The following is a 25,288-nucleotide window of genomic DNA, read 5'->3' as shown; positions in this document are numbered from 1 at the left end:
TGTGGTTATAAGCTGGCCAATTCTTTCTTACACGGAAGAGTGCCACTGCACAATGGTTGGTTTCAGGCTTTCTGAGCAGGGTTTTCTCACATGCAAAACAATAAGGAATATAAAAGATGAAAAGAAAGCAGTTCTCAAATACAAGCTTTCATGAGGGCTTTTTCCTGGGGATGCATCATGGTGGTGTTAAATAAGGTGAAGCATATTGCATGGTTGAAAATACCTTTTATCAAATTATGCAAACTTCAGTATGTGCTTCTGTCTCAGCACTGACTCACTGGGGGATTATGGCAACCTTTCATCCCGTGCAAATAGTAGTGAGTTAATACCACTAACTTTAGAAGATGAGTTAAGCTCGCAAGGAGCAGAATCAGAAGAACCAAATAGCTTTACAACTGGAAAACCCCTATGAAATCATTGTAGTCCACTTCATACCTGCTTATGATGATTTGCTTTCCTAAGTAGATTTCTATTGTTTCTTTCAGCATGTGCAGTATTTAATTAGAATTTAAGGCTAAAAGGCTATATGCCTCTTCAGGAAGATTTTCTCAGCTCTGCACAAACTTGTCTTTGTCTTATATTGCCCAGTTACTATTACCTGGTTTTTTTTTTTATTCTACCTTAGGTAATTAACCTTTTAAAAATAAGCTTGAAGTCTTTCCCTCTTTTTGAACTCTGTTGTACACTGTTTGACAAGTAGATCAATAAACATTAGGTAGTCTCTGCATTGCATGAACTTCTAAACGTATTTAACTCATTCCAGTTTAAATCACTTTTGCTTTTGAAGTGGCACGCTATTATTTACTGGTAAATTTCCAATATTGTTTCTTTCTTGCCTGTGTATTTCAGTTGGTATCTTGTATAATGAAAATCATCTTCTCCACATTCACTCTCCAGTTCAGAAAAAAAAGGAGGGGGGAAAAGTAGAGTGGTTGGTCTTCTCCTTCATGATTTTTACTTCCTAATATACCCTACACTGTAATGTACAAGTCTCAATATCACATAATGAGTCAGGTTGAAAGGGACCACAGGGGGTCATCTGGTCCAACCTCCAAACTCAAGCAGGGTCAACCTAGAGCACATTCCACAGGATTGCATCCAGGCAGTTCTTGAATATCTCCAGTGAAGGAGACTCCACAACCTTTCTGGGTGGCCTGTTCCAGTGTTTGGTCACCCAACAGTAAATTTCTTCCTCGTGTTCAGGTGCAACTTCCTGTGCATCAGTTTCTGCCTATTGCCTCTTCTGCTATTGCTCGGGACCACCAAGAAGAGCTGGATCAATCCTCCTGGCACCCTCCCTTCAGATACTCACAGACATTGACGAGGTCCTCTCTCAGTCATCTTTTCTGGAGGCTCCCTCAGCCTTTCCTCATGAGTGAGATGTCCCAGTTCCCTACCCACTTTCTTAATCTTTCTCTGGACCCGCTCCAGGACTTTCATGTCTCTCTAGCCCTGAGGAGCCCAGAACTGGACACAGCACTCCAGATATGCCTAACCAGGGCTGAGTAGAGGGGCAGGATCACCTCCCCTGACCTTCTGACACTGTTCTTACTAATGTAGCCCAGGACACGATTGGTCTTCACAGCCAGCAGGACACACTGCTGGCTCAGGGACAGCTTGTCCAGGACCCCCAGGTCCTTCTCCCCAGATCTGCTTTCCAGCAGGTTGATCATCTGGGGTTATTTCTTCCCAGGTGAATTTGCAGACCCTGAATTTGCCTTTACTGACTATCTGATGGTTTATCTCTTCCCATCTCTCTACCTTGTCCAGGTCCTTCTGAAGGGTTGCACAGCACTCTGGGGTACTGGTCACTGCTTCCAGTTTTGTGCACTCAGTGACCTGCTGAGGAGGCCTCTGTCCCTTGTCTGAGTCACTGATGAACCAGTTGAACAGCACTGGACCCAGTGTTGACCCCTGGGGGACACCCCTGGTGACAGGCTCCCAACTAGGCTCTGTGACAACAAACACAACCCTCTGGGATCTGCCATTCAGCCAGTTCTCAGTCCAACTCACTGCCCACTGATGTAGTCTGTACTTCCTGAGCCTGCTGGTGAGGTTGTTATGGCTAATGGTGTCTAAAGCCCTGCTGAAATCCAGGTAGACAACACCAATCTTCCCTCATCAATCCAGGTAGCTGTCCCATCACAGAAAGCATTAAGGTTGTTTAGGCATGATTTTCCTTATGTGATGTGATCAAATAGCTTCCAGTTTTAGGATAAACACCCCAAATATCACCTCACAATTAGAGAAAATTGAAAGAGGCTATAGCAATGCTGTATCCTTCTCCTAGTCCCTTTTTCTATTTTATCCTCCCATTAAAGTTTAATTCTCATCCACTGTTCCACCTTAAACAGTATTTCCTGATTAAGGTTGGAATTGCCAACAGGTATTTCAGAGTATGTACAACTCTTAGTGTATCTTGCGAGACTACTATGCCATGTTTTCTAATGAGCACTGGAGTACAGCTTCCAGCAGTTACAGCGGTAAAAATTTTGCCACTTATTTTTTGCCAGTTCTTTTCTCCTATCTGCACTGCTTTTTGTGGCTGTGATAAAGCAGTAGTTTAATGTCCATATACTAATGGACTTATTTGTAAATCATCAACATGTCTCAAAATACACAGTCAAAAGAAATCTTCTGGTGGTGAATATTAGTTTATTAATAGTATTTCTGGTTTTGTTTGTAAATGGTTAACTCTTGGATTTGAGCAACCTGGTCTAGTGGAACATGCCCCTACCCATGGCAGGTGAGTTAGGACTATATAGTCTTTAAGGTCCCTTTCAATCCACACCATTCTGTGATTCCGTGATTGTCCTATTTGAAGAAGAAATGGATTGCAAAGGAAACTCATAGCAAAACTGTTTAAAAAAATTGAACTGAAATGTAATTTTTGAAGGGTTCTAAATCAATGCAAGTAGAGTACTTCTGTGGTTTTATAAATTTTTGGAGGATGTTACAGCAGTAGTTCAAGTACTTAATATGATTTGTGTTAAAGCAGTATGTTGTTAAGAAGGGCCCTGGCTTTTGCCCCAGTTACAAGCTTTATAGATTTCCTGTTTCCTTTTACTAAGACAAAAGTACAGGTGAAGGGATAGCTCTACAGGAAAATGCTTCACAGGTTAAGAGTTATGGTCAATAACTAACAAACCAACCACACTGAAATATTTCTTAAAAGAATGGTCTTACTAAACTCTTGAATTATCTTTACCACATCTTCACCCAAGTTTTACAGAGGGTACCCTAACATTTTTATTGCATTAAAATAATTGTTATTGGATCAGAATGTAAGTTAAAGCTATGGATTGTTAACACTTGCTATTTCTTGTTGTTGTTAGTTATACCTTTTCTTGCAAATTTTTTTCTTGATGTACATGATAAATACATATTGGCAGATGGCAACATTGGAACCAAGTACACAAGTGAAATGCGCATTTTTTTTGAGATACAGTAAATTGGTAGGCATTGGCAGTGAGAATGATCTGTTAAGTACAAAAATCTCATTCAAACATAAATGATTTGGACAAAAAACAGGAAAGGGGTATAATTTTCTTCAGTACATAACAGAGTTCAGTAGTGAATCTGTTAGATTAGTTTCAAAACTGGTGTTAAATATTAGTCCCAAGAACAAAATATTGCTGTTTAAATACTGAAGTTTGAGGCTTACTCCTTAGTTAGTTTTTTACCTGAAGACAGAGATTTTTGTGTATATTCTGTATGAGTGCAGCAAATGTAAGTGATTCAACTGATTGTTGAATTATACTTGAGAAATAATTTGAAGAAAGCATAGCAGCTACCTTAAGATATGTTCTTATTCTTGTACATGGAAACCACACTTTGAATAATAGGCACTTCCCCTCAAGAAAATTGGTTTGTTTGTTTTTCTTTTCTTTATGTTAGCAAGGTTGCAGATTGGAAGATGAAATGATCTTTCCACAGTTCTTAAAAATGCAATTGGTTATAGGTCAACAATATAAATTATTTAATGTCTTCTGTAATGATAACAAGCACAGTAAGAAAGTTTTTGAATATGAATCACCAGTGCTGAGGCTTTTCTGAAATTATTAATTATACTGACAGGATTGCATCTCATTTTCTTAGAAGAAGGGATTTAGAAAAATAGAAAAAAGTAATCAAACCATGTGTATGGTACTACAGGATGCATAAAAGTCATATGAAGATAAATCAAGAGAGACTTCGTCTTTATGTTCTTGACTCAGAAAAATGCTTTAGGTAAAGACTATCCACCTGAAAGTTCTTCTAGATAGATCATAGAATACAGAGAATTTGGTATTTTGTTTGTAACAAGCTATCAAAAAAGTTCTAAGGTCAGTTATTATTTAAATAGATTCCCTGTTGATCTAAAGAAGGTCATCAGCATAAAATGGCATTGTAATTTACTTAGCCATTCCTATAAATTGCCCCTAAGATGTGCTAAATGAGACACAACACTGGTTTATTTTAGTTTCTAGAATAGTTCAAGAAGTTCAAGTAAATCACTTATATTAAAAAACACATCATTAAAGGTCAGTAAGGACCCAAATTTATTACAGAGCTCTTCAAGTTCAGGTGTGGTTTAGTCTTGCTATAATTTTAGAAATTTTGATGTAGGTTTCTTCTGCATTGCATATGATTGCTGATTTAGAGAAAACCAAAGACATTCAAGATCCAAGTAGCGTTGTTACACAGTATTGTGTGATCACATTCTAAAACTGGGTAACATGCTGTCTCAGGTGAGATTCTCACATAGTACTGAGTAACTTGGTGTCTAGGCTGAATGTAGATAGTAATTTTTAAAATTTAGATTTGAAAGCATTGGCCATAAAATTTTAGCGCCTCTGTTGTTCTAATTTCTAAAACTGAAGCTTTAAACAGAATTTTAGGAGTCTCCATTAATTGAATAATTAAGAAAAAAATGCTTTTGAGATTTTCAGCTGGAACCCTGAGTCTACATTAAGGATGAGAAAGATGACCTACTGAAACACTGGCTTGCCTCTCCACTTACAAGCCAGATTTTCACAAGTGTCCCGTTTTTCTTTGACTCTCTTTCAGTGTCATGCAGCTCAGAGGGAAAGTACTTGTAGTAGGGTAGTAAATCTGCACAAGTTCAAGAAGTTGAAGTGCATTTAAACAAATGTTCAGTTTCTGAATTAATAGTGGACTGGATTCCATGTGTTTGTTCATTAGAATCTCTCTTAAGTTTAATAAATCTCAAGCAGTCATTTTCATTCCTTTTTCCTATTAACTGCACTGCTGAACACAAAAGCTGTGTTATGTGCAGAATGACTGAGCTTATGCATTCTAGAAAGGAGTTATGTTTGGTATCTAAAGAACAATAACAGTTTGCTGCCTGACTGATCAATGCTGGACCAAGTTCACATTCCCAAGGTCCCACTCTCCCACCTACGTACACAGGAGGTGGAAACAGCAAACAGAGGGAGGACAGGCCCTCTTTTACACAGAAATATTGAACTTAGACTTGCCTAATAAGGACACAGCTGCATAGCAATAAACATGGGTTTTAATTACTGCTTGTAAAAACATCTTAAGAAAAGCACAGAAGTTAGCACCAATTAATTTTTAGCTTGTTCATCGTTTTTTTTACTCAGTGGAAACAAACCATAAAGGTTTAAAATATTTTTCATGCTACCTTGCCAGAAAATTTTTCTGTATTAGTGTATAATTAGGAAAGAATAGCTTTCAAGATATCTGAAGCCTCTCCAGCTTCAAGTTGGTTATAAGTAATTTTAGTGAATTGGAACCAGGCTATGAAATAACAAGAAGTGAATGCTACTCTAGGAAACAATATCTGAGATCTTTTTAGTTCAGAAAGATAAAGAATTGGGCCTGAAATTGAGGTAAAAATCTTATGTGACAGGAACAAGTTGCTATATACCCTCCAGAGTGGTCTATGATTTTTAAAAGAACACACATTTTACTTCCTGGAAATTTTCTCCAGGCTTTTAAAAAATCTTGTTTGTGACTGGAAGGAGTGAATATGTGGGGAAGTTGTATTGCAACACATATTCTGTATGTGAAATCCATGCAGCCCTCTGTGTGCTGACCTAAAAACTGTCACCTGTGCATTCAGGTCTAATGATTCAGTCAGAAACTCAAAGTGATCCTGAGGGTTCTTCTGAGGTATTTCTTGAGAGCAGATGGTAAATAAGTTTGTGTAACAGTCTTCATTCCATCTCCATCAGTTCATTGTCTTCCACAAAGTCAGTAGGAGCAATGCTGAGATATTTCTCAGTTTATAGTACCTTCCTTATCTCCTGTTGACTGAACCATGCTTTAGAATCAGACTGAAGACAGATATTGATCACCTTCTCTTTAATCATGAAAAATAGGTGATTTTTCTAAAACTTATTCCATCTCCATAAAGAAGGAATGCTTTATCTATTCTGTCTACTCCCTTCTAAGGTAAAAGAGGAATTTAAATGCTGAAATGAGAATGTCTGGAGAAAGATAGGTTTGAAAAGTCTATTGGCTGACAGAGCTAGTATATGTCATGGTTCAGTTTCTGGTTAATTGTCCTTAACATTTGGGTAAGCAGCATATCATGGCCAGAGGGCTAGAGAACTTTTGTTTTGAATATGTTTCATTAGTAAAGCTGTCAGAAGTATTTTTGACTACTGCAATGGATCAGTAAAACTCAAATTTCAGTACCTCTGGAAGGTGTATTTTATTTCTTCTACAAGAAATTCAACAAACAAGTGAGGTTCTATGAATTAATATCTGGGCCTTAGCTACACACTCTCCCAGCTACTGCAAAAAGTAACTCTTGGCTGAAACTAGGACATTATCCACCCATTATTCTTTACCATTTATATCACACCCAGATCCTACACCTTCAAACCATATATATATATACACAAGCACACGTATAATTTCTGTAGTCAAGACCCATTCCTCCAAGTTGTCTGTTGAGTTCCTTTAGTCCATAATTGTGGGTTCTATCCATCCTGGATGTCTTCCAGGGCAGGAGACCTGGTGTACTGTTGAGGTTGCTGTCTGCATCAGGAGCTCATGGCTGCTGGAGCAGTCCACACTCATTGTTCCTGGTAGTTCTGGCACACACTGGCAGTGTCATTCAGAAACCAATATTACACAATTCAATATTACACACTCTCCTCAACCCAAAATCAAATCCCTTTGAGGTACACATCACGTTTCCTGCTCCCTCTGCCTTACTCACCAAGTGCACTCAGGTCCTTGAGCAAAAATAATCCCAAGGATGGGTTTGCCTTTGCTTGAGGCAGGACTAATCCAAACTGTATTCCCTAACACTTTTCTTGTATGAATTATGGGGACTTTATCCCCTTCTACAGTACATGAAAGTTTTGATTGGGCAGGAACAGCCCCACTGGTAGAGCCTGGGGTGTTAACTAAACAAAGTGGCCTTAGATAAATGTAGACCCAATGGTTGAAGGTCCCACCACCCCTTGCTTTGAATGTGGTTTTTCACAGTCCATTGCACTGTTCAATCTTCCCAGAGGCTGGTGAGTGATAGGGAATATGATACAGCCACTTGATACTGTGTTCCTTGGCCTGGTTGTCCAGGAGGTTGTTTTGGAAATGAGTCCCCTTGTCTGACTCAGTTCTCTCAGGGGTGCCAGGTCACCACAGGACTTGCTTTCCAAGGCCCAGGGTGGTGTTCCAGGCAGTGCAAGGCACAGGATACTTCTCCAGCCATCCAGTGGTTGTTTCCAAGAGCACATAGCACTTGCCTTGGCAGGTCTGCAGAAGTGTGAGGTAACCTATCTGCCAGGCCTCCCCTTATTTCTGCTTTGACCATCATCTACCATACCACAGAGGCTTTTCTTGGCCTGCTTGATCCCAGCACATTTCACAGTTATGGACAACCTGGGATAAAGAGCCCATCCCTTGATCACAAGCCCATCTGGGTGTTGCATCTCCTCCCTGATGAGGCATCATGTGCCCACCAAGTCAGAAATAATTCACCCTTATGTTGCCAGTCCAGCTCCTCCTGAGACATCTTAATCTTGGCAGCTCAATCCACCTGTCCATTGTTGTGACGTTCTTCAGCAGCCCAACTCTGAGTTGTGCATCTCATGTGCATCTCATGATGAACTTCTACAGCCACCCTCTCTATGCCTCTCTATGTCACTCTCTAAGTGACATCTTGCCACAGTTCATCAGCTCAGGTGGGTTTGTCTCTGCACTCCCAACTGGTCTTTTTCCATCCTTCCAGCCACCTCCACAGAGCATCTGACACCATCCACAAGTCAGTGCAGAGGTGCTTCTCTCATTCAGCAATATCTAAAGCCAGCTGGGCAGTTTTCAGCTCTGCAACATGACTTGATCCACTTTGTCACTCAATTGCTTCTGTGACTCTGCACAGGGCTCCATACCTGCTTTCCATTTTCAATGTATCCCTACAATATGCTGGAGCTGTCAGTGAAGAAAGTGTATGGCTTTTCATTTTCAGGTATCTGCGTATATTGTGGGAGTTCTTCAGCACTTCACCTTTTCCTCCTCCAATGATAAGGGTCTGAAATGTTTGTCTTCAGGACAGTTAGTGATTAATTCCAAGATCCTTGGGCGACAGGTTCAAAAGCTCATTGTTGTTCAGAATTCCACTTAAAATTATTTTTTCTTCTATGTCACATTATAGAGAGGGTTTACAATCTGTCTGTAATCAGGAATATGCATCTTCCAAAAACCCTCAGCACCCAGGAATGCCTAGGTGTTTCCTTTTTGCTAGTCAATGACGACTGTCTTGGTTTAAGACAGTTTAAGGGAGACACTCTAAAATAAGGTAGTTTTAATCAACCCCTTTCCACCAATAAGGAGAAACAAATATGAGTAGTTGTTACAAGTGAAAAAAATAATAGTTTACTAAAAAATGAAATAACAACCGGTAAAAAATAACAGTAATAGTCACTAGTTGGATAGTTACAAAGTTGGTGAAATCTCATGGACTCCCCGGCAACAAAGAGAATCTCAAAATGGTGGCATATCCCCTTCCCCAAAACAGCACCAGGCGTGGGCAACTGCTGTAAGGAAACAGAGGGCAGATGGTGGCTTCCCTCCCCACCTTGGAGGGCAGGGAGCTGTTCTGTTGGCAAATGCAGCCGGCAAACTCTGGCAGCTGGGACTCGGTTAGAGGGGTAGAACTCGTGGGGGGCCTTGGCCTTGCTGTTGGCAGCAGACGGCAGTACAGCTGGCTGGGCCACCTCTCACTCCCCCCTTTTTGCCTCAGCCAGACACTGCTGGTGGGCTGGGGTGGCTGCACGGAGCAGTGCTGCTCTGCTTCTCTGGGCCTGCAGGCAGGTGTTGCAAAATTCCCTCGGAAACAGGTTTTGTTTGTGAAGTGAAGCTGCTTGAGTTGCTACTGTTGCAAGTAGAGGCAAGAAAAAGCCAAGAGGCAAGCTAAGCGGCCAGAGACAGGCAAGAGTGAGATTCTGCCTGGGTACCGTGACTTTTAAAAGTCCTGGGACAACCCTAGCCCCTAGCTCCTGCCCTGTCATTCTGTTTGCCAGCCACAGGATCCTATAGAGACAGTAATGGTTTTTTGGCACAGAGAGGTATGGAATACAGTAACATTTTGGGTTACCCAGGACAGAGACATAGCTGCTACTTTGCTAACCATGTCTGTTGGACTCTAATGATGTACATCTTGCCATTTTATTCCTAAATACTGAATTTTCTGCGCAGATCCCTTGACCTTACTTTGCTTTATAGCAAAATCTTTGCCCCTTTCTCAAAAACTTCCTCTGCTGTGCTGCCCCATACTGTGATGCCATCAATGTACTGCAAGTGTTCTGGAGCCTCACCCTTTTCCAGTGTAGTCTGGATCAATCCATGGCAAATGGTGGGGCTGTGTTTCTGCCCCTGGGGCAGTTGATTCCAAGCGCACAGCCCTCCAGCGGAAATCAAACTGTGGCCTGACTAAAGCTCTGCTGCTAAAGGAATGGAGAAAAGCAGATTAGAGGTGTCAATGGTGGCACCACTTTGCTGCCTTGGACTCCAGTCCACACTGAAGTTCCAGCATGTCCAGCACAGCAGCACTCAGAGGTGGTGTGGCTTCATGCAGGCCCTGACAGTCCACTGTCAGTTTCCATTCTCCACTGGACTTACACACTGGTCATATAGGGCTGTTAAAGGGTGAGCAAGGCTGGCTGGCCACTCCCTGGGTCTCCATCACATAAATCACCTCATGGCTGGGGACCACAGAGTCCCGGCTGTGCAGTTTTGCTGACAGTGCAGTGATGTGGTAGCGATCATACCTGTTGTTCTTTGACCCTCACCAGCCCCACAGCAGAAGGGTCCTCTGAGAGACCAGGCAAGGTATTCAGCTGTCTAATTTCCTCTGTCTCCATAGCAGCTATTCCAAAAGCCTAACAATGACCTTTTGGGTCCTTGAAAAACTGTCTCCTGAGGTAATCTATGCCAAGGATCCATGCAGCTTCTGGGCTAGTCACAGTCATTCCCAGCCAGGCTTACTCCAGCTTCCAGTGCAGTCAGCTGTTGGGATTCCCTTGTCACCCCAGAAACAGAGATGGATGCTGTCCCTACACATCTCCATGGCATGCGAGTACACTGTGCTCTGGTGTCAACTAAAGCTTTATACCCTTGCATGTCTGATGTGCCAGGGCACGGGATCCTCACAGTCCAAGAGATCTGATTGTCCCTTTCAACTACCTGGCTGGAGTCAGGGCCCCTCTAGTCCTGGTCATGGCTCTCATTGCTCACTTCTTGTAAATATAAACTGAGGTCCCTTCAAGAGGACCAGAAGTAACACCAACCTTTCTATTCTGTCTGAGGAAGGATTTGGCCATTGGAAACTGGAGTGGCATTTATCCTTGAAGAACTTCCTGTGCTACCTGTTCTTCCTTTCAGCTTACATACCTGTGCTACTAGTGCAGAGGTGGGCTTTCCATCCCACTTCCTCATGTGTTCTCTGAGGTAATTCAGGTAAAACCACAAGTTACCTCATGGTGTGTATTCTCTCTTGAGCTGGGAGGTGCTTGCTGCCAATAGCAGAGACTCTGTTCCCATACTAGTTAGGCATGGGACATTGCCTCTCTAACTTGCTTGAGACATCTGCATAGTAGTGAGAGCACCTGGTGAAATCAGGAGCGGATTTTTTTAAAAAAGAGCATTTTAACACACCCTGAAAATATTATCATATTCTAGATAATATAATTTGATACATTAATTATTTCTTTTACATGTTATATAAGATTATTTAGTAACAAGTAATAAGCCTATTATTTAGAGATCCCGTGTTCATGTGGTCAGAGATATTTTCTTTATCAGATTATGAATCAGATCATGCAACTAAATAAGTGGTTACAGTGATTCATCTGTACCAAGGAACTCTCTTCACGAAGCAGAGTTGCCAAGGTGTATATGAAGGAAATATTTGCATAACCACTCAAAAAAACTATTCCCGCCACAATATATTAAATCACGTTGCAGTGTACTGAAAGTACATCCTCAAAGTTATTGTTTCAACAGGTTTTTGTCTCTTAGAGGTAGAGATAGCTTCAGGAGGAGCAAGTTTGACTTGAATGGAATTTCTCTGGAGGGATGTTACATTGAAAAATACCAGACACAGCATGCTGATCTGTGTTTATACCAGCACACTTAGATTTACAACGTTTAGATTTATGATACCAATATAAATTAGCATCTTTCCTAAAAAATTGATAATGTCAGAAAAACTTGATTTTTCAATTCAGTGGATAAAGCTGTATGCATGAAGACTGCACAGAATCAGTTGGAGAACCTGCCATTCTAACAGGAGCACATTTTGGGCTGGATTTCTTTTTCAGTAATTTTTATGTGGTGCTGTGGTACTCTTGCAATGTGAATGCACCAGCCATCTTGTTATTTTCAGATGTAACCCACTGCCTCCTTAGTCTGTCTGCAAAGTCCTTGTAGCAGTAATGTTTTAAAATCCTTGCAATTGTTTCCCAGTCAAATGTTTCAAGCAATACTTAATCAGCCAGTGAGCTACCAAATAAAATACTTTTCTGTATTTTCTTTTTTAACAAAAGATTGGAAACCACATTTTTCCTGCTGAAACAATTTTCAGGTTACACAGATTATTCTGAGAACATGTATTCTTAGTTTACAAGTAAACTAATTTCCTAATTTAAACTACTGTCCTTTTTCCCCCCTATAAATGATCCTCTTTATTTGCCTTTAAATTATCTTTTTCTGATGTCTGAGAAAGTAGTCTGTGCTATTCTAGTGTGGTAGAATGAAACTGGTGGGGGGAATCTGTATTTTGTTTTCTGTTCAATGGAAATGTGTAGAAAAGTACAAAACTGCAATTTGTGTACTGGTGAAGTTAGGTATATTTTGTAGGAGAAAATTATTTCTCTCTGTATTTGCTGGTGTCTATGTAGATATAAATATACAAATGTTGAGGTTATATGTGTGATGTAAAATTCAGTAATTTAGATTCTAGAAATGAGAGGTTGGAAAATGACTTGACTGCATTGGTTGTCAATTTTCTCTACTTTGCAGGAGCTCTTTCATTTACAGTAAAGATTTTTATTCCCGCATTTTCCATTTTTTCTTTTTGCCTTCCAGTATCTGAGGGCTGTTAGAAAGCCAACAAAATGGCATAGATTCAATGTTCACCTTAGGTAAAACTACCTTCTTATTTTATCAGTACTGGTTGTTTTTGCATAAGAGTAGCACAGAGGAGTTGAAGTTACAGGCAACCTATGCAAAGTTCATGATTATAGTTTTTCACTGAGTTATGAAATACCATTAGTAGCCATCACAGCCAGAACAATTTAAAAACAGTTTGTTTCAATGTAAAATGCAAGAGGTGTTTGCTGCAAAAATATTCTCTTGTTTTCTAGGCTATGTATCCTTCTACATGTTCATTGTAAACTTGGGATCTGGTCTGACTTAAGTAAGAGCCGGTGTAAATCATTGCCCAAGTCCAGCATATTTGGTCTGTATTTACCCAATTTGTAGAAAGTGCTACCTCCTCCCCCATATTTTCAAAATTCAGTTCTATTTAATCCTGCTGCTGCAAGAATGAGGGATCCTAACATGATTTGACATGTATAACTGGTTGTTCCCCATCGTATCTGTTGTATAGGACAGATCCATTAGCAGTCTCTGAAAGACAGTCTTCCCAAGAAGGACATGCAGGACGGAGTAATTTCTAAATTTCTATTGTTAAGTGATTCAAGTATGACAGCCAGTGTCATGGATAGCAAATAGGACTGTTGATAAAGGGTAATGTAGTCATTCCCATTTTAAATTGGGTGTGACATCACCCTTTTATCTGGTGTAAGTAAGTTTTTCAAGTATGGAGGGATACAGTAGGAGACAAAATGTTCTTAAAACATCCTTCCTCCTCTCCTTTTCTTTGCCTTGTTCCCTCTTCTTTCACAGTTCCCCTTTTCTTTTCCTCTAACTCCTCTCCCTCTTCCCTGTTCTCTCCCCCTCCCAGCAAATTTCCTGCTCTGGTTATGAACTAAATCTTATTGACACATCAATAAGCAGAGATAAGAGTGGACTGATAAGAGACACTGCCAGTATGCTGTGACCACCACTTGTTAGGCCCACCCTATTTCTGCCACTGCTTTTTGTTTTCTGCAGGCTATCTGTATGGGCAAGTTGGCTCTTACCTTACACTGCAGTGCTGTCTTGTAGGTGAATGTTCAAGTTAAGATGCGCACAGCAATCAGCACCAGGGATTCCCAGATGTTGGCTACACAAAGTACATTACCATAAAAAGTCAGTAACAACTCCTCTTGAATTTCCTTCACTGCTATGCAACTACTAACAAGAAAACAGGAGACCTCTCTGAGTTTGTACACACGGTATGTTTGTGTGTTGTGGATTTTCATCCCAAATCAGCCTCAGAATCTGCAGGTCTGAAAATCAATGTCTCTTGTAACCTTTTTCCCCCTAGTTTTTTCAAAGCATTTGACAGGAAAGGAAGTGCAATTCTTTAAAGCACTTAAAGTATAAATATGTTTCATTGTTTCTATGGTCCAGTGTTTCCTATAACTACTTCTGTGGGAATGCACAGTCTAATCTGTTAACTGATCCAAGGAAATATTGTTTAAGCAGTTCCATCAATTTGTGTTTGCCATTAACATAATTTTTTGTTCACTGCCCTTGAACTATGTTCTCTTCTTCTTTCTTCATTTAAATACACTCGGTTCAAGAGTCAATTTGTAGGCATTTTCAGAATTACATTTAGTAGAAAAATCTGTTGTGGCTTTACAAAATAAAAACATGTTGTTTATACTTGTTTCAAGTAGACCTGTTGTAAGTGTGAAATAAAAAACTACAGTAAGATTTTCTATTGTGATATCTCTGTTAAAAAGTTCTTTGTTTAATGCTTCATAGTGAAGTTGCTTTTATTTAAAGCATTGAGTTTGATCTCAGCTTTGATCTAAAGCTTTTGATCTTGAAAGAAGGATGTTGTGGCAGTAAAACAAAAAGGCTAGGAGAGATTTTTTTTCAAGTGATGAAAGGATAGTCTCAAGATTTAATACACACTTGCTGGATCTACCTTTATTTACTTATCTGTACGAAGTACATCTAATTCTACGTATTGAGGGTTTGCTTACACACATACTTCAATGTGCCCTATATTTTTGCTAGAGCACAGATTTCCTTTCAAAGCTTTCAGAGATTATAGCAATATGTAGTATAAGAGCATAAATAATTTTCAAAAGAGTATCAACAATTTTTTAAATACTGACTTTTGTAATATCATTTTAACTATAACAAGTATTATGCACTCTATCCTTTACTGCCTCTTGTTTTTTAAATATAAACACAAAAGCACTTGATAAAATCCTAATTTAGGATTTAATAGTATTTGGATTTTGCACGGTTAACATAAGTATCTCCCAACATGCTGGAGTTTGAATATACTTTTCTGAGGGTGCAAGAATACCTGAAGTCCTATGCCTAAATTTAACTACCTGCTCACGGCATCTTGTTGAATAAATAAAGCCTTTAGCCAAGGCCTCGATAAAGGGCTTGCTGTGGCGCAATATACCTACACAGCTGCTTTGGATCTTTCTTTTACTGTGCATTTCAGACCCTCCAAGGCAGTTTAGTAGTTGGATTCTGGAGGCGAGAGCAAGGCCAGTGTTGAAGCAGTTAGTGGTGCTGATGCTTTCTTGAACTATCCCCACTAGGCCATTCATCTGTCCGTAAAGACCTGTGACAGAGCATGTTTATAGGAGGGGTCATAGGGAAGCGGCTTCTATAGTGAGGGTCTCGAAGAGAGAGCGTATCGCTAATAATTAGGCTGCAAACCGTGATGAGCATGGATGTGGAGGTTATGAATGGCCGTGCCGTTGGCGACGCTGTCGAAGGCAGCGCGGGTTGGCAGCAGCATTGCCACTGGCCGGGCCGGGCTCCGCACCTGCGGGGCGGGGCGGAGCGAGTGTGGCCGGGCCGAGCCGAGCCGAGCTGGGCCGAGGTGGTGCGGGCCGGGCTGGGCCCGCGGCCGCCCCGCTGGCCCTGTCTGAGGCGCGGTGCCCCGGCCGGGCCGCCCCGGAGCCGGCGGGCCCTGACGTCTGTAAGGCAGGCTCCTCCTCTCCGCGGGGCTCCGGGGGCCGGGGCGCGGGGGCGGGGGACCCTGCGGAGGTGTTTCATTTCCTAGCGAGGGCTGCGGTGTGCCGCTGCCGAGCCCGGGAACGGCGGCATGGCGTGGGATGGAACGGGACGAAGCGGAAAGGAGCGGGCGCGGCTCCGGGGACCGGAGGCAGGCGGACTCCGCTTCCCCCGCGCCTGCCGCCTCCGGACCCCGGGGAGCGGAGCGCATCGCGGGTCCTCTGCGGACCATCCCGCCTTACCGTGCGCTTTCTCCCCCATGTAGCCCCTGCTGGAGGAGGGAGAGACATGGAAGGAGTGTCAGCTCGTCCAGCAAGTGAGCGGCGAGGTGAGGAGGAAACCTTTCGCAGCTGTTATGTTGCACCCGCTTCTTCCCCTTGCAGATCTGCTCATGGAGTTTTCTGCCTTACGCACCATCCTCAGGCTGCCACGCTTTTGCTTTAAAAAATAATTGCTTTCGTATTAAGAATAAAAATATTAGGATGGGGAAAAAAGCCCCACCAAGTGTTACTACTTTATTAAATAATAACCATGCCATTCAAATTTGGCGTTGGTAGTCTGGAACAATGTTCGAGTGGGTGGCTGGAAATAAATCTCTTACTTGAAATAGAAGGTGCAAGGGATAAAGTGCAGAGGTTTTCCCCAGGAGTTTTTCACATTGCAATAATAACTTCCCATTTGGCAACCTCGTCTCACATCAAAATGTTCTTTGTGCAAAGCCCCTTAAACCAAAAGCTCTAAGATGAAGAACATCACTTCGCACTTTGATCATGTGCAGGTATAACCAGATTACCTCAGACCACATCACTTGAGAGAAAAGTGCTTTTTCCTTTCCAGTGAAGCAATGAAAAAAGTTGTCTTGAGTATCTTTATAGATATCTAATGCTGAGTAACTACAACCAGGTTGCTTCTTCTACCTAAAAAAGCACCATGATTTTGAACTCCAGGTCACAAAATGGATTCAGACAAACCGGACAATCAGAAAAAGCAGCAAAAAGAAAATGAAGCAGGATGAAGTTGTTTTCCAGCAGGTAAGCAATCATGATGTCAGTTTGTGTAATGGGGCAAAGGGCGGAAGATCCAAATAGCTTCCTGATTATGCCTTCTTAAGCTTGGTAGAGATGTTACTTAGTGTCTTTAATAAGATGATAGTAAATGGATGTTACAAGATAAAGTTTCAGAGTCATTATGTAGATACAATGTCAATAAATTAATAGCCTTTTTAGATGTCTATGTTCAGGAGACGGAATTTTCATCTATTTGTATTTAACTGGAACATTCTAGAGAGGAAAGAGAAGGGTGCTTTCAAGGGTGCAGAGAAATGTAGCCCTTAAGAGCTTTTGACAGGACCTGAAGCACTATTTGCAGGTACATGTAGGTGAGAGATAGTTTTCATGGTAGATTTTTGGACAACAATGGATGTGATGTGCATGTTGAAACAAAGTGTTTGGACTATGTTGTTGACTCTTCATTCAGAGGGTGAGTTTGAAAATCATCCATTTGTAGTATAGATTTCAATTTATTAAAATGTGATGATTATTTTAAAAATTACTACAGAGGATTTTAAAACCTGAATATAACAGAATTTAAACTGGTTTTAAATCAGTAAATTTTAGTTAATCTATTGTGAAAGTCCTGTTCAATAAGTTTGAGTTGACAATTTAAATTGCAATGTAGAGAGCTAAGTAGTTAGCTGATACTAAATAGCTGTCTTCTGTCCCTTGAGGAAAAAAAAATTGAATAAAAATGCACTTCCAAACGTACTATTAGAACTGTGATTTTTTTTTGCTTGTTTTGATTTTGGAAAAAAAATTATGATTGTATTTAAAAGTTCTTGTATCTTTTAAAGGATTAAAATAGTAGTGTGTTGATTTGCTGTTTTGACAATGCTTCTAAAATGCATAATGAATCAATGCTGTTTCTGTAGCTAAATTCTTCCTGATAGAATGACTGCCAGCTCCTGCAATATGTTGCCTTAGTATGGGCATTGCAAGTATATGGCAAATGTCCACAACGTGTATTGTTGTGGGTGGATGATCTACCAGCTCCATGATTAGCTAAAAACTGCCAAGTAGCATCCTTTAATTCACGACTTATTTTGTAACTGGAGTCCATAATTTAGGAAAGATGTTCTGTGATGATGTGCTTTAGAATAGTGTCGTCTAAATAGATAGAGATAGCATAAACTGTTTCAACAGGTAATTCCATTTCTGTTTATATTTCTGTATGTCAATGTGTTTGTGTATATATGTAGCATTTTTATTTACAATCATTTTATGCTAAGATGAAGAAGATTTTTTAAAGATAAAAATTATATTGCCTTGGGAATTTGTGAGCAAAATGCATTGATGGTACAAATAACGTTAGTACAAACCAGACTGCATACATTTTGAAGCAGTTTTTAAATGGTACATTTAAAAGAGGATGGTAGATCCTCTGGTATGCCTGAACAGTAGGTTTAAAAGTGCTTTATGCCAATTATACCAATGCTAGTCTCTTTCTATAGGAGAAAGCTTCATTAGTGCAAAATCCCTTTGTACTGATAAAACTCATTTTCTGTTAAGGATGTTGTTCTTCAAGTCTTCCACAGTTTGTGAGAGAGAACTTCAGCATATACCTTGCAGTGATAGAAATGCAAAACCTGATGTGTAAACATAAGATACACTCATTGTTTTTCCAAACAGTAATTCTAGAACAAGGTCTGTGAGTAGGCATGTGAATTAAAATTGAAGGCAAGCATAACCATTGTCTTCTAATATCTATAAGTATCAATAATTCATGGAGATCCAATGCAGACTGACAATACTGCATTTGCAAGGTACTTAACCACATGGGAAGGAAGAAGCATAACAATAATCTTATATTCGATAGTAAACCAGTGACTGTTCACTGAGTGTAGAATTCTTTGTGTTGCCTAGAAGTTTGGCCATTGCAATGGTGACTTTTTCAATACAGTTACAGGTAAGGAGAAAAAGAGTGAGGGACCTCCTTGGTGCTAGCTGAGCTCTATTATTTGGTTTCAGAATTGTTTGTACTAGGTTTCCAACCCTGACTTGCCAGTGCAATTCCTACTCAGTGTAGGTTGTACTAACCTCTCTTCTATGAGAATTCTTGATTTTTAGTTGTGCCCACTTATAGAAGAAATGACATTATACAGAAGTATTTTCAGAGATAAACAAGAGAACAAGAAAGAGAAAAGCATGAAATGGAAAAGTAAGGCAACCTTGAAGATAGCAGAGAAATAGAAATAAAGGTGTTGAGTGGAAAGAGAGAGATGAGAAGGCAAGTGATAATAAACAGAGAAGTCGTAGAGCTGATAGCAGCTCATTACAACTGTGATTAAAATAAGGATACTGATATATTTTGCTACACCTTGAAAACTGAGCTCTGCTTTGATCTTGCTTATCCTTTCAAAGCAAGCACCAGCTTATTAAATGTGGCTTCTAAAGTTTCAAAACAAGCACTAACGTTTTATATGTAGCTTCTAAACTTCCATCTGCCTGTGCTGTTGGATTTTCCTCTAAGGTTTCATGTGCCTATGCTGTCCAATTTTCCATTGCTATTTTTCTTCTTTGTGATAGGAAGTTCTATTTCTAATATAAGGTGGATGACTTTGCTATACTGAGTCATCAGCAAATCAAAGCACCTGTGTCCAAGTACAAAATCTAGGACAGAAGGATGGAATTCACTATATGGAAAAAGTGAAACAGAATGTTGAAGGAAAGGTTGCTGACAACTGCTGAGGAATTGCTTCTTGAAAAAGGTTGCCTTCTAAACAGTTAAGTTTGTAGGAGTTGACTTTACATATGTTTATATGTATTTAAAAAACATTTGAGGATACCATGTGCTAGATAAAAGTATGTGGCTGCAGTGTTAAGTGTGCTCAAGAGGAACCAGTGGGGAAGCTTGTGTAGAAAGGTGTGGTGCTGCTCTCCAGTGTGGATCCACATGGCAGGTTACGGCAGTGGAACAGAATTGATGAGTGAGAAAGACTTGTAGCTGAATAGCTGAGGGTTCTCATACTTTTGCTCTTCTTCTTTATTTAAGTTTTTTTGTTTGTTTTTAAGCTTTTTTAAATTTCTAACCTTTTTGCTGTCCTATCCCTGAAACTGCTGTTCTGTTTCTGAAATGGCAAAAGGTGTTATTTTCTTAACACCTTTTATGCCAATTTTTTCTTTCCTACTTCTTTTTCACACCTCATGTCTTTCCCTGTCTTCTTTTGACTCATTTGGTCACCTTTGGTATTGTTCATCCCTTTCTATTTACTTTTAATCTCTCTATCTGTTTGAAAAAAATGGAAAAACAAGCTGAAAAATTGAAAAAAGTTACCTTTTACTGTGTTTTCTGCTCATAGTTCTCTGTAGCTAGTCTTCTTACAATACCTGTACATGTACACAAGCTTAAACCCATTCACCCTTTGTGTTTCTACTTTTGTTCTCCTTTCTATTCTTGTACATTTTTTAGTCCTCATTTAATATTATGCTGTCTCTTCAGGTTGTCATTTATCTGGTCAGCACATTTAGCAGTCAGTATGTGAATCAATACAGAATGCTGTTTGTGTATGAAATTTACAGAAGGTGTAACAGAGTTGATAAGAATTACTTGGTTAAAATAATCAGTGTTTTATAATGAAGAGTATGATAGAACTGTTAAATGGTGTTGTTATGATGATGATGTTTGTTTTAATAACTGACTGTGTCTGCTTGAAAAAAAGATTCCGTTGTCCTGTCCATATTAGGCAGAAGAAAGTGATCTTCTAGTCAGACTAGTGGAATTGTGGTGTGCCATCTGTATCTACTGGGGAGAAACATCTTTTCATTAGAAGACTAATTCACTTTTACATGATGGTCAGTGTCAAAACATAAAAGCTGATTTGATCATATTTCAGTAGTATAAAAAGTATCATCAGATGAGATAAGAAGGATACACAGGATTTAGGAGAAACACTGAAATAAGCATGCATATATATTCACACTAGATAAGGAATGTGTTTCCTGCATGTGATCAAAATTGTGTTTGACTGTTTCAGTTTTAGTTTGATTGTATACAAAAACTTCAGGGAGTGAGTCAACTTTTCTAGAATAATTTTTGCTGCTTTCTCAGAAATACTGTTTTCTTGTGTTTAAAGTTTGTCTGCTAGTTTTACTAGCTATGTGACTTTGACTTTTTTTCCTGTTGGTTGTTGCTATTGATCCTTTGTGTCACTCCAGAGACTTATAGTTGTCAATATTTAAGCTCTCTTAATAACCTGAGCATAAATGACTTTATTGATATTGCTTTCAAGTTTTAATAAAAAATTAAAACCCAAACTAGTTGTGATATATATGACTAATGATAAATTATATCTTTGCCCTTTAATAATGAATTTACCACTATAAGTGAAACACAAGAAACAAGTCTTGTAATTCTCTAAAATGAGTTGTCTTGTTATACTGCAAGTAGAAAATATTTTGAAGTGTCATAAGAAATACTGATAAAAAATACTGTGTGGTATAAAAGAGCTCTTAGTTAACTAGAAAATTTATTCAGGATGGTGTGCTTCTGCTAATTCAGGTTACCACTATTAACATACAGTGCATAAAAATTACATTAAATCTTTAATTGGGATATATTTTTTGTTTGTCAAAATGATTCTTTTTATTTGAATCTACCAAACTAAGGTTCAAAGCAAGGATCAAAACTGAAATAATCTGGTGATCTTGTGCACTGCTTAACAGCTAAGAGAAACATGGTGAAAACTCCTAAATTGTTATTTAGAGATGCTTCAGTGGTGTTATTTGCAGTACCAAATTCTGTTAATTTCACAGAACTTTCTAGGAACCCTGTAAACTGGCCTTCAGTGATTACAGAAAACATTTAATTCCTTTCTCACTCCGAAATTTGAAAGGTAAATTTTTCCCAGCTCATGTACAAGATCTAATTTGCATTAAATGTTGTTAAGCTGTCTAGGAAATACACACTGTCATTTAAAAGCTTTTTTTAATGAGTACATAAAAATATAATTTCAGGCCATTAGAACTAAACATTTTTAGTATTTAGTTCTCCATTCCTTAAAAAATATTTGTATTTGTGAATTGTTTAGAAACTTTTAAATTGCGCTTTTCTAAAGACCTATTGTTTTTTAGGCTAGTGCTGCTTCAGAATTCACCTAAGACACATCTAATAGAACAAGAAAATACTGTGTCTGTGTGTAAAAAAAAAAAAAAAAAAAACAACAAAAAACCAAAAAAAACCCAAAAACAACAACAAGAAAAATCAAAAAAACAAAAACAAACTAACCAAAAAAAGGAGAGTGAAATTTTTGGTTTAGTTTTTTTTTTTTTTAATAGTCCAGTTCTAACCACAGTATCACCTGTGTCTTATTTCCAATAGTGGTATGCCAGAATCATAGTTTTCTTTACAGTCGCACCCATCACTCTTAGTAAGGAATTGCTTTTCATATGGAGCCTCCCAGATATGTAATGTCAAAAAGTGAATGTACTCATGAGACTACATTTTTAGATCAATGAAGCAACTTATCCCCATGCATATGTGAATGCTTCTGCTCCCTTTCTGACTCTGAGATGACCATATCTAAATTAGGAGACCTCAGGCCAGCATGGCTATGTCTTGAAATAATTTAAAGTTTGCAGATATTTATATCACTGTTAATTATAGTTGTCCAAGTAAGCAACCATCCTGTGCAATGGTGGATTAAGGCCACTGTGTTGTAAAACATGAGGTTTGTCCAGAAAGGCAGAAGAAGGCAGTTTCAGTGTAGGGGTTTATTGCTTTTGATTTATAGGAAGAATTAGTTACACATTTGTGATGGAGCACTTTTAAGAAGGTTGTGTCTGTGTTTGTTACCATATTATGCTATCTAGAGCTACACTACTGGGACTGACTGACTGCTGCCACTAACTTTTTCAGTCTGCTGTTGTTTCTCGTTATAAAGCCCTATTTTTTTGGTGGTTGAAACATGATCATTCATACCTTAGCTTAATAAAAAGAAGTTTTGTCTTTAATAAGACAGGAAATGGAAAATGTGAGAACAGTTTTATTCTTTCCCAAATAGAAAAAAGCCAAAAAGCATTTGATAGTTTTTAATATTTTGCAAGTGTACGCCTCCACCAGTGTTTACACAGTTGTGAAATACAGAGCTGTGTTTCGTGTCAGGTACGAACAGGCGACGTGTGTATTTGTGAGTGCAAAATGTGTGGACACTGACAGTGGGAGAACTGTGAATTCTAATAATAACTGAGGAAAATAAAGCATAGAAAAAGGCCTTTGAACCTATCTTTTGTTTGCAATTAACCCTGGTTGATTTAGGAGCATTGGAATTAAAGCGTTAAAGATGTTACTCTTTTTTGCTTGTAGTTAATCCATAAAGAGCTCTGCAATAATAACCTTTTGAAGTATAATTTTAGAATATTAGTTGTATCCTTGAAACTATAGCTTTGGAATATATATAAAGGAAATATGCTTATCTCACACCCTATTGAAGCAGAGAAAAACAGCTTGAGAAAGGAAGATGAACATCGCCTCAAGATTTATAGTCTCTGCAATTAAAAGGTGGACCCACATCTGGAGAGCTAGACTCCACCAGATGGGATTCGTCTTTCTTCTTTTGGAAACTGTTCCACCACCATCTGGGGATACTCCTTTAAAAACACATCCTGAAAGAAACTAAAATCACAATAGTGTATAGAATTGTCATGTAATAATTTGGAATAAATATTGCTGATGAATAAAAAATTGGAAATAGAAACTGCTGAAAAAAACTGATGACTACCCCTATAAATACCTGTAATCCTCAATTATCGGTGTGCGGTTGGAGGGAAAACTTCCCCCACTGTATCCAGCGCTGTATTGCTCATATTTTACCATATTAAATAATAAATTGATTGTTGCTTGAATATTGGCCTAGTCAAGCTTCTTATTTATAACACAGTGAATTCTGAGTGGTGATGTAGTGAGTTCTGGGAGCAGAAAGAAGGCTGTCCTTTCAGGGCATTTGCAACTGGAGCGGCATACCACATTTGGAAAAAAGTGGTGCACTGCATTCAAACACTCCATAAGTTTTCTCCTACAGATTTTTCCTATGGATTTTTTATTAGCTGAGAATATACGCTTGTGCATGCCAGCTGAATAATCTCCTTGATTTAAATGCCCCCAGGTTCTTCTTGATGTGATTAACTTTAATGGCTCCTAAGGAGGCTTATTGGTGTGCTGGCTCAAATGTGTGCTTTATTTCAGTTTTACATGTGTTTTATTTCAGTCTTATATTTATTACACATTGTCATAAACAGGCTTAACTATTTTTTGATGACTGATCTTAGCTATTGTCCTCATTGTATGTCTATTTTCAGTTTGGTTTATGTTCACATGCTATATAGTAAAAGCTCGTGTAGTAGTCAGTAAGTGCAGACATTGTTTTATTGTTTTTTAAAGTAATGTACAAGCACAGAAGGTAGAGGCTAGGCCTTTTGCATAACCTGTTAAAAAGGTTTTGGTAGTTCTTAATCTGTTTTTTCATGGCCATGGTACTAAAAGTAGTCATGGGTACAACTTAAAATACTGTCATTCTCTCCTTCCCTTAGAGTTCCCTAAGAAGCTCTTTTGGAGGAGGAAGGTAGCTCGCAGTTGAAAGCAAATGCATTCTTTGTTGCTTTGACTAAATGGACAGGATTAAATTCTTAAAGGTGTGTAAATTTTGTGTACTCATTTGGTCTGTGCTGCATATATTTTCTTGTGTTACTTTTCATGTGGACACAAACCAAGTGACTGATCATGACTGTCTAACTCATCAGGTGCTTCACATGCAGGTTTTGTGAAGCCTGTACCAACATTTGAAACTAGACTACTTAACATTACCGTATGTTTGTTTGTATAGAAATATATGTGTGTGTATATATATATGTATGTGTGTGTGTGCATATATATATATATGTATATACACTTACATTTCCATAGTTTTGATTAAAAAATTATTGCCAGTGACAATTTGCTTAATTAACTACAAGATTTTTTTTTTTGTCCTCATTATGTGCTAGAGCTCATAGTGATTTTTCAAGAAAAGCTTTTATTTTTATCTGGAAAAATTGCTTCCTGAAAAGGAAGGTTAGGCAATTACGTTGCTCTGGATATCTTTTTCCCTTTTCTGCCTTAAATATAGGCATTCACTGGGCATTTTCAATTAAAGTTGTTAGAGCTCTACATCAACTATGTTCCTTTAGGAGATGTTGTGGGGAAAGCCCACAGAAAAGCAATGCAGATGTGCAAGCTCCGTCATTTTTGGTGATCCTAACAGATGTGTAAAGAGGAAGATGATATGACTGTCCCAACCACAGGAACCATTTTTGTTGCCACTTTGAGTCTATGAGATGGGTTGGTCATGAGACACAAGTTCCTTGTTGAAATTTGGATTCCATTACTTTTGCTTCTTAAAAAAATTAGTGTTTTGGGTTTATGAACTATATTCTGCATACTCTTCAGGCTGCATGCTCTGAATGTGCCGGATACCATGTAAAGAATTTGTCTTACAGTTGGTTTTCTTCTTCACTCATAAATACTGGAGTAAAAAACGATCTTAGGACTTAGCATGGAAAACTGATGAGGGTCTCATGTTCTGTCATCCATATTTCAAAAGAAAATTAAGTACAGCTAGAGAGTATGAAATGTTTCCATGCTCAGGATCCTGTTTATTTCAAAGAAAAAAATGACATGTAGT

At 38.9% G+C, this 25,288-nt stretch overlaps 1 protein-coding gene across 3 annotated transcripts in view; it reads left to right on the top strand.

Annotated features, from left to right (window-relative positions):
- Nucleotides 1-25,288, top strand: part of AOPEP (aminopeptidase O (putative)) — a 186,158-nt gene that overhangs the window by 93,196 nt on the left and 67,674 nt on the right. For all 3 annotated transcript variants that reach the window (XM_030968819.1, XM_030968818.1, XM_030968817.1), the window contains exons 12-13: nucleotides 15,845-15,907; nucleotides 16,527-16,610. In XM_030968819.1, coding sequence (XP_030824679.1) covers nucleotides 15,845-15,907; nucleotides 16,527-16,610 — 147 coding nt within the window. The remainder of the gene's footprint in view (nucleotides 1-15,844; nucleotides 15,908-16,526; nucleotides 16,611-25,288) is intronic.

This window comes from Camarhynchus parvulus, chromosome Z (assembly GCF_901933205.1).
Source record: "Camarhynchus parvulus chromosome Z, STF_HiC, whole genome shotgun sequence".
In the NCBI taxonomy this organism is placed as follows: Eukaryota; Metazoa; Chordata; class Aves; order Passeriformes; family Thraupidae; genus Camarhynchus; species Camarhynchus parvulus.
The sequence above is the reverse complement of the archived record's forward strand: the minus strand, read 5'-3'. Positions and strand labels throughout refer to the sequence as shown.